Source organism: Malus domestica, chromosome 01, assembly GCF_042453785.1.
Source record: "Malus domestica chromosome 01, GDT2T_hap1".
In the NCBI taxonomy this organism is placed as follows: domain Eukaryota; kingdom Viridiplantae; phylum Streptophyta; class Magnoliopsida; order Rosales; family Rosaceae; genus Malus; species Malus domestica.
The window spans coordinates 22,620,700-22,633,708 of NC_091661.1; the positions used below are offsets into that span (position 1 = coordinate 22,620,700).

The 13,009-nt window shown below is 38.1% G+C and overlaps 2 protein-coding genes and 1 long non-coding RNA gene across 3 annotated transcripts in view; all 3 read left to right on the forward strand.

Moving 5' to 3' along the window:
- The window catches only part of LOC108174601 (probable LRR receptor-like serine/threonine-protein kinase At3g47570), a 55,808-nt gene extending 45,338 nt beyond the window's left edge, over nucleotides 1-10,470 (forward strand). The window contains exons 2-3 of the mRNA XM_070824988.1: nucleotides 8,425-9,883; nucleotides 9,984-10,470. Coding sequence (XP_070681089.1) covers nucleotides 9,559-9,883; nucleotides 9,984-10,384 — 726 coding nt within the window. The 5' untranslated portion in view covers nucleotides 8,425-9,558 and the 3' untranslated portion in view covers nucleotides 10,385-10,470. The remainder of the gene's footprint in view (nucleotides 1-8,424; nucleotides 9,884-9,983) is intronic.
- LOC114826539 (uncharacterized) lies at nucleotides 6,391-6,712 on the forward strand. Its single transcript, XR_011581097.1, has 2 exons — nucleotides 6,391-6,452; nucleotides 6,550-6,712. It is a non-coding gene; the product is annotated as an uncharacterized lncRNA (long non-coding RNA).
- LOC139187666 (putative receptor-like protein kinase At3g47110) lies at nucleotides 8,370-9,555 on the forward strand. The gene is made up of 2 exons (XM_070807134.1): nucleotides 8,370-9,155; nucleotides 9,241-9,555. Exons 1-2 carry the CDS (start codon nucleotides 8,370-8,372, stop codon nucleotides 9,553-9,555), a joined length of 1,101 nt encoding a protein of 366 aa, XP_070663235.1.
- Nucleotides 10,471-13,009: the final 2,539 nt, after the last annotated feature.

Below are 13,009 nucleotides of genomic sequence, written 5' to 3' on the forward strand. Positions count from 1 at the left end.
AAGAATTCTGAGTTGTGATTTGATAATTGTTCCAGGCGCCAATCGTTTGTGACGCCACTATGGTTGTGCTAGGGAGTTGTAGCATGAACTCCAGGTGAGTGGGCTTTTGTTTTCAGTATATCTATGTATGCTTGGTATTTTTCCCAAAAAATGCATTTAAATGGAATTATGTTTTGAAATGCCATGCCTCATGATTTATACTCCGCAAAAACAGTTCTGTTAGGCAAAATACTTTTGAGAGGACAAAATCATAAGACCAGCTGCAGTTCAACTAATAACAGGGACAAATTTCAAATTCTCTAATCAAAATTTGGTGCAAAAATGAACGTAAAGCACTTGCCTTTCCATCTACTCCCAAACTGAAAATACTTGTCTCATCAGGCCCGAAAAGAATGGAGCTTATAGCAGAGTCATGTGCAGGCCACCGGGTTATTTGTAGACAGGCAGACATATCTTTGGCTTGTTAAGGTGTTCATATATCTATGAGTACGTGTACATATATGCAGGCAAGCTAAGCTATGCAGAAGGGGGCACCCATTTGCGATTCTATTAAGACAAGGGCTTGACCATACAGCTAAAATGCCCTTGTTCAGGGCGATAAATTTAGCCATATTGGAAAATAAATAACACTGAAGTAATGCATAAGTGTTAAAAATATATGCGAGGATACCAAACATGTGAATTATTCTGTTTGGATTAAAAGTTAACTTTGGGCTCAAGAAAGGAGTTGGCCCAAAAGGAGGCCCGAAAGGGAAGATAGCCGAAGCCCAGTCGAAGCCCAGAAGGCAGAAAGGGCCTTTTCTGACTTGGTGCAGCTCATTTAGACCACTTGCTTACCTACCCAAAGGTCAAGTGGTATAGACTGATCAGCTACACAGCCCATAAAGTACTTTATGATGGCAGTACATGTAAAAAAACCGATGAGTCATCACCCTCAAACCGCATTCGGGCAAGGCTGCTGCTACAAGAGACCAAGCCGAGTTGTCTATATAAGAAGAAAGAAAAACCAGGAATAAGGACACTCAATCAAACAAACAAATGCAAGCACAAACTTTGCTCAAAGCCAGATTTGCCTTCAAAACAAAGCTGTAGTCAGCCTTCATCCCTTTCGGGACAAGCCTTCATCCCCCTCGGGATAACCCTCTCTTCAACCATTTGTAATAGCTCTGCTACCTTGTTCAACCTTGTTGTAGTATCGATTCATCTTTTGTAATCTCTCTCTCTCTATCCCTCTAAGCTTTCAGACCCTTGACAAAACTACAAAGATATGAACCTACAAGACGAGCAACCTTACCCGATAAGGTTTAACCTTACCCGACCTTCTTTGCTTTGTTTTTGTCTTTTCAATATGTTGTATACTTCCAGTTATATGCAAGTTATTTCTAGCAATATGACTATTAAAAGGCTTTCTCAGTACTTGAATCCGATTTGAATATATCGTCAGTGTTCAAACCAGATCCAAGTCCTAAGCCCTCGGGCATGTAAATCTGATCAGTTAAAAGTCCTTGGCCTCAAGGCATAAAAAAGAACCTTATGTGGACTTAACCCATCCACGACAGTCCTTGATAAACGAGAAGTCCGAAGTTACTTGGGGCGCAAGTAATCAACCTACCCTCTAGTTTTCTTTCTATTATATCATGATTACCATAGAACGCTTGAGCATGGAATGGATTCTAATGGAAAGCCTCAAGGCCTACACCTAAGGCCCCACAAAGGCATCTATTTGGATTCATTCCGTTCTGCGATCTAAAAAGTCGAAGTATAAGAATGAACTCTGATGGGAAGCCTCAAGGCCTACACCTAAGGCCCCACGAAGGCACCTATTTGGGTTCATTCTATTTCTTGGACTCGGGTAATCAGAAGTATAATAGTTAGAAAACTCCGGCAATCACGAGAACAAATATGATGTGTTCGAGCACCGGTTTAGTTATTGATGGGAAGCCTCAAGGCCTACACCTAAGGCCCCACAAAGGCACCTGTTATAACTAACACGGTTTCTTGGATACATACATATATGCAACTAAAACGCGACATCCATTTTACATCTGCCATGCTAAAGATGGCAGTGGCACGCCTGAGCACCTAAATGTTAACCTTGATTGTGAGCCTCAAGGCCTACACCTAAGGCCCCACAAAGGCACCTCTCAAAGTTAACGCTGTCCTTCTCTTTCAGCCTTGCCCGACTAGCCTTGCCCGAAGAGTCTTGCCCGACGAGACTTGCCCGACGAGACTTGCCCGACAACGCCCGATAGTGAAGCAGAAGCCCGACAGCAGCCCTCAACCGGCGCCAACCTCCAGGGGAGCTGTGTGCTCGTCGGCCAGGAAACATCCCCGACGGAAATTCCTGACGCGAACACATTCCATCAGTTGCAGCGGCCGCTAAAATTTTCCCATTGTGATTGAAACTAAGGGATGTTATTGCAGGTGGATCTTTACCAAGAGGAAGAACTATCTTCATGAAACCCAAAAGATTATTAAGGAATAAAATTACCATTGTATTCTCAGAAATGAAAAAGACATAAAAGTTTAAGTTGCTATATCATGCATATATGAGCTTCTGGTGCAAAGAAAGCACATACAATAGCCTTCCATGTCTTCATGTTCCACAAGGTTAATGAAGCGAACCCCATACTATCAACGTAACTTGATCCGTGCCCACAAATACAACAAAAGTCCTAATACTGACCAAGCCCACATACACGGACATATATGCATGTAAGTAAACTGTAAGAAGAATCTTTCATGATCAAATTATAATCATTCAGAGTGTTCACGCCATACTTCAGTTGAAGACAATTGTTACAACTTACAATACGGGCCAAGAATTTGAGTTAGTATAGTATGCATATTGTGATTTGATGTTGTGGACGCTCAAGTAAGTACCGGGTGAGTTATAGATTGTTAATGTGAGTTGATGAGTATGTTCAGATGCATTGATATAAACTAACATTATGTGCTAGGCAATAAATCCAACACTAAAATTTAATACACAGAAGCAAGATCTCTTCCATCAGTAAACAAGACATATTCCAGATTATGTAAAAAGGAAACAAAAAGTGAAGATCTAGCCAAATCTCTTCCTTATAAGCTACTGCTTATAAGTCCTAATTTAGTGTCCTTGCAGTCCATTTGTAGTGTTTTAATAGTACCTTTGATCTAACTAATTGATTGGTCGAGTTCTTATTGTAAAAATGGAGTCCAAAATTGTTTAGAACTTTAAAGTCTCCAAACTTAGGAAAAGAGAACTCGATGTTTGAACCGAAAATATGATACAAAATATGTTTAAAGTTTCCAAACTTAGTCAAAAGCATGAAAGCTAACTCAAGAAAGTGAAGAACTCCACAGCCACCAGAACAAAACAACCAATCCGAACACTTCTTTAAATTACAAAAATGTACACAGCTAAGAGAAGAACAAAAGTTGAAATTGCTTTCTTTAAACAATTCTGCGACTTCAAATATTATACACTTGAACATGCAGGAAAAACCAAAGAATACTACTTTGCTTCCGTAACCCTAGAAAGCTTCAACAACTAGAAAGCACCTCCACCCCACCCAGGAGAGAAGGATATGGTATTAGTTCGATAAATTACCTTAGAATTCGACTTTGAAGCGTCCACGAAGCATCGATAAAATGAGAAGTGATAGCCATAAACCCTCTCTTCTGATTACTTGAAGTCCACATGTCAGTCGTGATTGCAATTTTACTCTTGTTCATTTGCAACAACTTCATGGTCTCTCCCTTTTCACATTCAAATACTTTTTGTCTTCCTACCAGTGTCATCAAAGCTTGATTCACTTTGGTCCAATTCTTGATCAAGATTAATTGGTTCATATCTTGGTTCTCGCTTTGAGTCTACATCGTGGAACTAATTGAAATAGTTGGATACAAGACTTTTTGAAGATCTAAAGATCTAATCCAAGTTCACATCACTACTAGGTTCTATGCAATATTTTTTTTTCCAAACATGACCACACGAACAGGTACCATATGATGGTACCTGGTACCGCAATTTATAAGGCCAGGAGGGCGCAATTCCACCTTGTTCCAATTGTGCAAATTGAAGTACCTCAGAGATTAGAGTAAAAATCAATCAACACTTTCCTTTTCCATTATGCAAATTGAAGTACCTCAGAGATTAGCGTAAAAATCAACCAACACTTTCCTGTTCCATTATGCAAAATTGCAAATTATACAGATAATTGAATTACTTCAAAGATTAACACTTCAAAGATGAGAGTATCTCTCCAGAAATTGAATTACTTCAGACATCTAAACTAAAAATCAACCAACATTTTTAATAAAATCAAGAACAATGCCTAATCTAGAACAATGCAAATTTTTAATAAAATCAAGAACAATGCCTAATCAAGACTAGATTTCACAAACCCTAAATCTCAAACCCTAAATTAATTCCAAAATTTACCTGATTTGGGGGATAATCGGTGTACAGTGCCCTGAAATCTGGATGAAGAAGTCGAGGGAGAGAAATCAAAGAAGTGAGCGGCGCCGGTGGCCATAGCTCTGCCTCGGTGCCGTTAAGGAAGGCTCCTCCACACAGTCAAGGTCTGAGGGATGAAAAGTCGAGAGAGAGAGAGAGAGATCAAAGGGTCTGTGTGATGTGGGTGTGGCCGGATTCTGAGGTGAGGAGGTTGTCTGAAGTGAGGTCGAGGAAGGTGGTGAGGTTGTCTGAGCGAGGTCGCCGAGGTAAGGTCGAGTCGAAGTCGAGAGGCAGAGAGAGAGCGACGGAGTGAGAGAGTGACGGAGTTGTGAGTTCTCTGAGGGTTTTTAAATTTTTTTTTTTAAGTTTACATATATTAAATTAAATTGGGTAAATGGATATCCGTTATAACCGCAGATATTACCCATAACCGATGGATACCCATTATAACCGCGGATAATACCCATAACCGCTTATTTAAATTTCATGGATAAACGGTTATACCCATAACCGTTTATTTGTCTAAACGGTTACCCATAACCGTAACCGTCAACTTTAAACGGACGGGTAACCGAAGTTACCCATACCTATGGGTATTTTGTCCATTCCTAATCCCACATCAAATCTTTATTTTCCAAATGTGTGTCAGATTAGGATTGCAATCTGTAAGTGGCTTGAGTCTCTCATGTTGAAGTTAAGTTAATGGCAACAAAGATGTCAATCAAGTTTGAAAAGTATTGGCATAAAATTCACGGTGCTATGGCAATTGCAGCCAAGGTCTAAAACATCGATATTATCCTGATATTTCCATCGAAATTTCCGTGTTTTTGGACTACCAAAATTTCCGATATCATCGATATTTTAGACCTTGATAGGAACTCTATGTGGTACTAAGTCACTCATGCATCTTACCATGCAATGTATAAAGTGTAAAATATTGTACTAATTCATTATATATAAATGATTATGGTGTGTTTAAACTTCTTTCATTAATTACTACATATTTTCTACACTCACAATGTTTTCCAGCTTGCTATATAATCAACTTAAATCAGTTAAATTCATCATGCAATGCATTTCCTTCCAATTTTTTTGTGATAAACTAATAGATAATTGACTAAATAAACATCCTGCAAAGTTTCAATAAAAATTTCCAAGTTTTTCTTACAATTTCCGTGGTTTTAAATTTCCAAGTTTTTCTTACAATTTCCGTGGTTTTTCTTCAATTTTTATCAATATTGATAATATTCCGAAATTTCCATCGAAATTTCCGTGTTTTTGGACTACCGATATTTCCGATATCATCGATAATTTATACCTTAATTGCAGCTATTCTGGATCCAAGGTTCAAGATGAAATTGATCGAGTATTATTTTTCTCTTATTTATAAAGAGAATGCTCCATTGGAAATTGAGAAAGTATTTGACTTGGCTGTTAAGTTGATCAAAGAGTATGAATTGAAGCATAGACCTGGGCTTCGGTCTTCTGAATCTTCTTCTTCGACTGATTTTCCATCACAGTCATGTGATTTCAAAGTTGGTGATCCTTTAACATCTTATGACCAGTTTGTTATGGATTCTACCATCGGTAATGAACAATCTGACTTAGACCTATATTTGGGGGAGAAAGTCTTGCCTAGGACTCAAGATTTTGATATATTGTCGTGGTGGAAGACAAATGGGATTAAATATCCTATTTTGCATCAGATAGCTCGAGATATTTTGGCTATTCCTGTATCTACAGTAGCTTCAGAGTCTTCATTTAGTACTGGTGGTAGGATTATTAGTCCACACCGTAGCCGACTTCATTCAAGCACAGTGGAAGCACTCATGTGTTCTCGAGACTGGTTGTGGGGTCAGATGCAAGGTACCTACTGTATAATTTCATATAAATTATGTATATGTTCAAAAATTTACTATTATAGCCTAATTTAATTTTTACTATTGAACCAGATTCAAACTCTACTCGTGTTGAAGATTCTTCATTCGATGATGATACTGATGTGAATGTGGTAAAAACTAATCTTTATTTTTGTTTTTTACTTTGGAGTTATTGATGATACACATTCAATTTATGCATACTAATTCAATTATACATTTCTTTTGTAGGCCTCTTTTGGTGACAACGAGTCGATGATACTTTGTGATTGAACGTGTTCGAAAGTGTTTAGTTTCGGAATATTTTGGAGCTTTGAATTCTAGTATTCAAGATAATGACTACTTTTTGTTTTTAGAAGCTTTGCTTTTTAATCATATGGATTATAATTAAAGACTTGCTTGGGTGTAGCAGAAAAATATCATTCGTAAACTATTATTTTAATTATTGGAATTATATGAGGACTTAAATGATTAAAATAAGGAAATGTATGCTAAAATGTACCTATAACGGTATTTAATTGTTAGAAAATGAAAATTATGACAAATTTTTCTTTTGTAATTTTCAAATTGTTAAAAAAAAATTAATGTAGATGGGCAAAAAAAGGGGCAAATGAGTAAAAAAAGGATAAACTGGTTCAAAAACGGGTTCAAAAACGGGTAAACGGGTAAATGGTTATGGTTATGGTTAAATGGGTAAATGATTATGGTTAAATGGGTACACGGTTATGGGTATGGATAACCGTTTATAAACAGTTATGGTTATGGGTATAACCATTTATGCAATTACCCGGGTAAACGTTTATGCGGGTATGAACATAAACGGTTATGTGTAAATAACCGCGGTTACCAGCCCGTCATAACAGTTGCCGATCCCTAATTACAAGTTCATTTCACCACTTCTCTTCTTCTCATATTTGTGCATGCATTCGATTGTTCTTAACTCATGTCTTAGTTTGGCCCTCGCCGGATCAAAAGAGAGATAAACTGGCATTGCTCGAATTCAAGGCTAGGATAACTACAGACCCCTTTGGAGTCATGACTTCATGGAATGAAACCATCCACTTTTGCCAATGGCGTGGCGTTACCTGCGGTCACCGCCACAAGTGGGTCACAAAGTTGACGCTGAGGTCTTTGAAGCTTGGAGGCTCTATATCGCCACATGTTGGAAATTTGAGTTTCCTCAGAGTGTTTAATCTCAAAAACAACAGCTTCAGCCATGAAATCCCTCCAGAAATTGGCCATCTACGCAGGATGCAACTTTTCGGATTGAAGAATAATTCACTGAGTGGGGATATTCCCGCTACTTTATCAGTTTGCTCTGAACTCAACTACATACAAATTGGCGGCAATTTGTTAGAAGGTAGTATCCCTAAGGAGCTTGGCACCTTGTCAAAGCTAAAGAATTCAATATTGAAGACAACCACCATACAGGAAGTATCCCCTACTCTTTTAGCAACATATCATCTCTTGAAGCGTTTAGGGCAGCTTTTAATAATTTAGGTGGCATTATTCCAGATATCTTTGGTCGACTGACCAATTTTTATTTCCTTGGATTGGACGGAAATGACTTGTCTGGCACGATCCCTTCCTCAATTTTCAATGTCTCTTCTCTTGAAACCTTTGCTGTGGGACTTAATTACTACCTCCAAGGCTCTTTGCCTTCAAACTTGGGCAATTCCTGTCCAAGACTCCAATTTCTTGCCATCGAGGATAACCAATTTAGTGGAACTATACCTATTTCAATATCTAATGCCTCAAATCTGTTTAACGTACAAATAGGCGAAAACCAACTGCATGGAGAAGTCCCATTTTTGAAAAATTTACACAAGCTTAGGCTGTTTGTTATTGGTTGGAACCATCTTGGAAGTGGGGGAACTGGTGATGATTTGAGCTTTCTTTGCGATTTGACTAATGCCACCGGTCTACAATACTTGATAATTGAATCAAACAACTTTGGGGGTACGTTGCCTCAATGCTTAGCCAACCTGTCTTCTTCACTTGTAATTTTCATTGCAGGCTATAATAGTATGTTTGGTAGTATCCCGAATGCGATGGAAAATCTGCATAACCTGGAAGCCATATCGTTGTCTGGCAACCAGTTTTCAGGTCTCATCCCCCCTGAAATCGGAAAGCTTCCTATATTATATCAAGTATATATGGAAAACAACTCGCTCTCTGGGAATGTTCCATCATCTTTTGGAAATTTAAGTCGATTAACAGATCTGCATCTCGAGGATAACAACCTTGAGGGCACTATCCCTTCAACTTTGTCTCAGTGTACCAATTTGGTGAACTTAACTCTTGGTGGTAACAATTTCACTGGTGTCATATCCCCAGAATTAATTCGTCTATCTTCTTCATATGTTCATTTGGATTTATCTCGAAACCATTTGACTGGCTTTCTTCCCATGGAAGTTGGACAACTGATAAATCTAGAGCATTTTGATGTTTCTGGAAACCTGTTGTCTGGTGAAATTCCTCCAAGTCTTGGAAGTTGTAAAACCATACAACATCTTTACTTGCAAGAAAACTTCTTCCAAGGGACAATTCCATCAGATTTGAGCTCACTAGGAGGTATTGAAACCTTATCTCTTGTTTGCAACAACTTGTCAAGGACAATTCCGAAATTCTTGGAGAATTTTACATTTCTGCAATCCTTGAATCTGTCTTATAACAATTTAGAGGGAGCGGTACCTATCGAAGGACTTTTTCAGAATGCAACTGCCACATCAATCCAAGGGAATACAAAGCTCTGTGGGGGCATACCAGAGTTTCAATTGCCAAAATGCGAATTTCGACATTCCAACAAACCAAGGTTGAACCTAACCTTGAAACTGGTAATCTCTCTCCTTTGTGGGCTTTCTGGAGCCTTTTTTTTCATTTTCCTTTGTGTACCATTGTTGCTTTCGGAGTAAAAAAAAGGAGGATCCTTCGAGTGATTCTGAAAAATTTCCTAAGGTGTCTTACCAAAGTCTTCTTAAAGCTACTGATGGATTCTCTTCTGCCAATTTGATTGGTATGGGAAGTTTTGGGTCAGTTTATAAAGGATTACGTGATCAAGGTGAAACAACAATTGCTATCAAGGTACTCAACCTCACTCGACACGGAGCTTCCAAAAGTTTCATTGCTGAGTGTGAAGCTCTGAAAAATATTAGACACCGTAACCTTGTGAAGGTAGTTTATGCATGCTCCGGATTCGACTATCGTGGTTTTGATTTCAAGGCCTTAGTTTACTAGTTCATGGCAAATGGGAGCTTAGAAGAATGGTTGCATCCATCTCAGACAAGTATCGAGATGAATGAGAGGGCAAGGTGCTTAACTTTTTCTCAGAGGTTGAACATTGCTATAGATGTTGCAATGGCATTCGATTATCTTCATCATCAATGTCACGTGGCAATAGTTCATTGTGACCTCAAACCCAACAATGTTCTTCTCGACGATGATATGATTGGACATGTAGGTGACTTTGGGTTGGCAAGATTCTTTCCAAGAATTCTTGAAGATTGTTTTGGTAGTCAGTCAAGCTCCATCGGAGTTAAAGGAACAATCGGTTATACTCCTCCAGGTAAAGCGTACTCACTTTCTTTTCACCTTTTTCAGTATTCATTTATAATTTAGGTTTTTTTGTTCAAGTATTAAAATAAAAAAAATTTGCACAAATGTAGAGTATGGTATGGGGCATGAAGTGTGGCCACAAGGTGATGTGTATAGTTACGGCATCCTCCTGCTGGAAATGTTTACGGGAAAAAGGCCAACCGGTGACATGTTTCAAGGATCTTCAAATCTTCACAACTTTGTCAAGGCATCTCTGCCTGAGCAGGTGTTAGATATTGTGGATCCGGTTCTTATTCAAGAAAAGGGGGAAGGGGAGATGAGTGCAAACCATCATCTAACTGAGGCTAGCAAAACAATTCGCATGAAATTTGAAGAGAGCTTGGTTTCAGTCTTAGGAGTTGGTGTTGCATGCTCTGCAGACATGCCTGGGGAAAGGTCGGACATCGTTGATGCTATGGCTGAGATGTGTCGGATTAGAAACAAACTTCGAGCAGATAAAATGTTGGATTAGAATAAGCATACTGTTAAGTATTGGCATGTACGTAGTAATCTTGTTTCCTTATGTGGATAACTAAAAACAGTATAGTTGATAACTTTTCTGACAGACTTCAATCCATTTACTACTTCGTACCGTTGAGTTATACTTATATGCATTTCCATGATGAGATTTTTTTTGCATGGAGGGCTACTTCAATGAGGTTTTCCCCACATACATAACTACATACAATGTGATAACTCAGTTTGGGGAAGATGGGAAGAGCAGATTTAGAGAATTATTTCCAGGATTGGCTAAAGAAGTCGCTAATGAAGCCGGATGGTTATTAAAGGAAGTTGAGATTTCACCATAAAATTAATTAGCAATATAGGAAATAGCCCAAATTCTTATAAGTACATGCACCCTTGATTAATGCGACAGGGAAGGCTAGCCGGATTAATTGACGAAGAGTGGTGCGGAAAATATTTTCCAAAAACACTACCTCGTTAATGGTTGACTTAAAAAGCAGCCCGTGCAAGAAATTTTCCAACACTGAGAGAATTATTGGGGTTTATTTTTTCTTCCAATAATGAAAGTTGGAATTAAATACAAAACTATATAGAAAGACAATATCAAAGTTACTAGTTTGCAATGTACAAAATTAAAGTAATGTTTTGTAGGCTTAGCATACTAGATCAAATATTTAAGTGCACACAATCACTGTTTTAGTTTGACAACGTGACAACATAACATGTTAACTATCTAAAAAAAGATGATTTACTTACAAAATCCATCCTTTTTTTTTCTTGAGTGTTTATGAAAATAAATCGCTCTAAACTCTTTTTCTATAAACAGCTTGCGTTAGCACCTGTAAGAACGGAGAAAGACTTTGCTGCCATCGGAGCTATGAGAAAAGAGTGCGAAGCAAACTACTGGGATTATGATAGTCGTTGACATCCATCTTAGCTCTACACTAGTCAACCCTCTTAGGGCTGGTTTGGTATTGTTGTGCTTTGAAAAAAAACTGTTTCTGTTGTGCTGTGAGAATAAACGGCTGTGAAATAAAGCTGTAGAGTGTTTGGTAAACTTTTTTGTAAAAATGCTTTTGAAAAAAAAAAAAAAAGCAGTATTATAGTGTTTGGTAAATTTTTATGCAAAACAGATGTGAAAAAAAGCCGGTTTTTCAAAGCTGGGTTTTGTAGCTTCTTGTTTTTGGCTTTTTTTCACCCAAACAGTGAAAAAAAAGCTGAAGCTGAATGTTTACCAAACACAAAAAAACTCTCAGCTTTTTTTTTAATCACCTCAATCCCAAACTGTACCTTAGTCAAGGAATTCCACTAATGCTTTCCTAGTCAGTTTTTTATATTTGTTTAGAAAAACAGACACTATTTTTAGCCTCCCACACGTTAATATTTAATTATGTTTATTATTATTATTATTATTTATTTATTTAGTCTGATAGCTAGAAATAAAGAACGTGGAAATCACCAACCTTCATTTACCTCAAGTTGCATGCTTATAAATTGGGCTATCCTCTAGATGCTAGACAACCACAGCTTACCCAAACTAAAGTTTCACACGAAACAGATGCCATGGGACTTTACAAGTTCTTTTCATTACTTCTATTTTTTTTTTTTCTTTATTTTTTTTTGCATGCATGTTGGTGTTCTTAACTTGAGTCTTAGTTTAGCCCTCGCTGACAAGCCCCGATTCCGGTGTCCGAAGGGTAACATAATGGCCACGTGATAACCAACATCTAAGGGTGACGCAAGCCATTTCATGATTGCATATACTAAGAACATGAGGAACATGCATAAAAATTTTACGTGTAACCACGCAATATAGTATTCAAGTCCAAACCTTAATAAAATATAATAATCAACTGCCAACAATTTAAAAATGATCATGCATGAAATGTTAAGAGCATGCTACTAATTCGAAATACAAGCGGAAAGAATATTAGAAAGTGCAATTACAAGAGATGTCCTACGTAGAGAGGAGGACATAAATTCACAGATATGGAAATGCCTCGTAGCTCAGGTCATATGCCTCGTTCCTAGGTCCTGAAGGGGCACACAACAAAACATGAGTGGACCAAGTTATATATATATGTAATACTAAAACAGTTATTCTCCAACGTACTAATCCCCAGTTTTAGAAAACTCACATAGCATAATAAGTTGTAGGTTTTTCAAAAAACCTAGCATGCCATAAAACCTTCATAAAACATATATTGTATATAGTGTGCTTAGTAGTGGTATCCCAATTGCCCGAAGGCCGTACATCGCTCGCCCGAAGGTATATATAAATCTTCCACCCGTAGGCCCTACATCACCTGCCTAAAGGCATATATAAATCTTCTGCCCGTAGGCCCTACATCACCCGCCCGAAGGCATATATAAATATCATTCGTCCGAAGGCCGTACATCGCTGGCCCGAAGGCATATATAAATCTTCCACCCGTAGGCCCGACATCACCCTCCTGAAGGCATACATAAATCTTCCGCCCATAAGCCCTACATCACCCGCCCGAAGGCATATATAAATATCATTCGTTCGAAAGCCCTACATCACCCACCCAAAGGCATACATAAATGAGTGTCCACTACGTAAGCACAAAAAATCATAAACATAATCTTTCCAAAATATATCTCATCGAAG

Excerpts from the sequence above, each read along its gene's own strand:
- LOC139187666 (XM_070807134.1), top strand. The coding sequence starts at position 8,370 with ATGGAAAATCTGCATAACCTGGAAGCCATATCGTTGTCTGGCAACCAG. Across the intron at positions 9,156-9,240 it reads TGAACCTAACCTTGAAACTG|GAGGATCCTTCGAGTGATTC; the intron begins GTAATCTCTCTC and ends AGTAAAAAAAAG.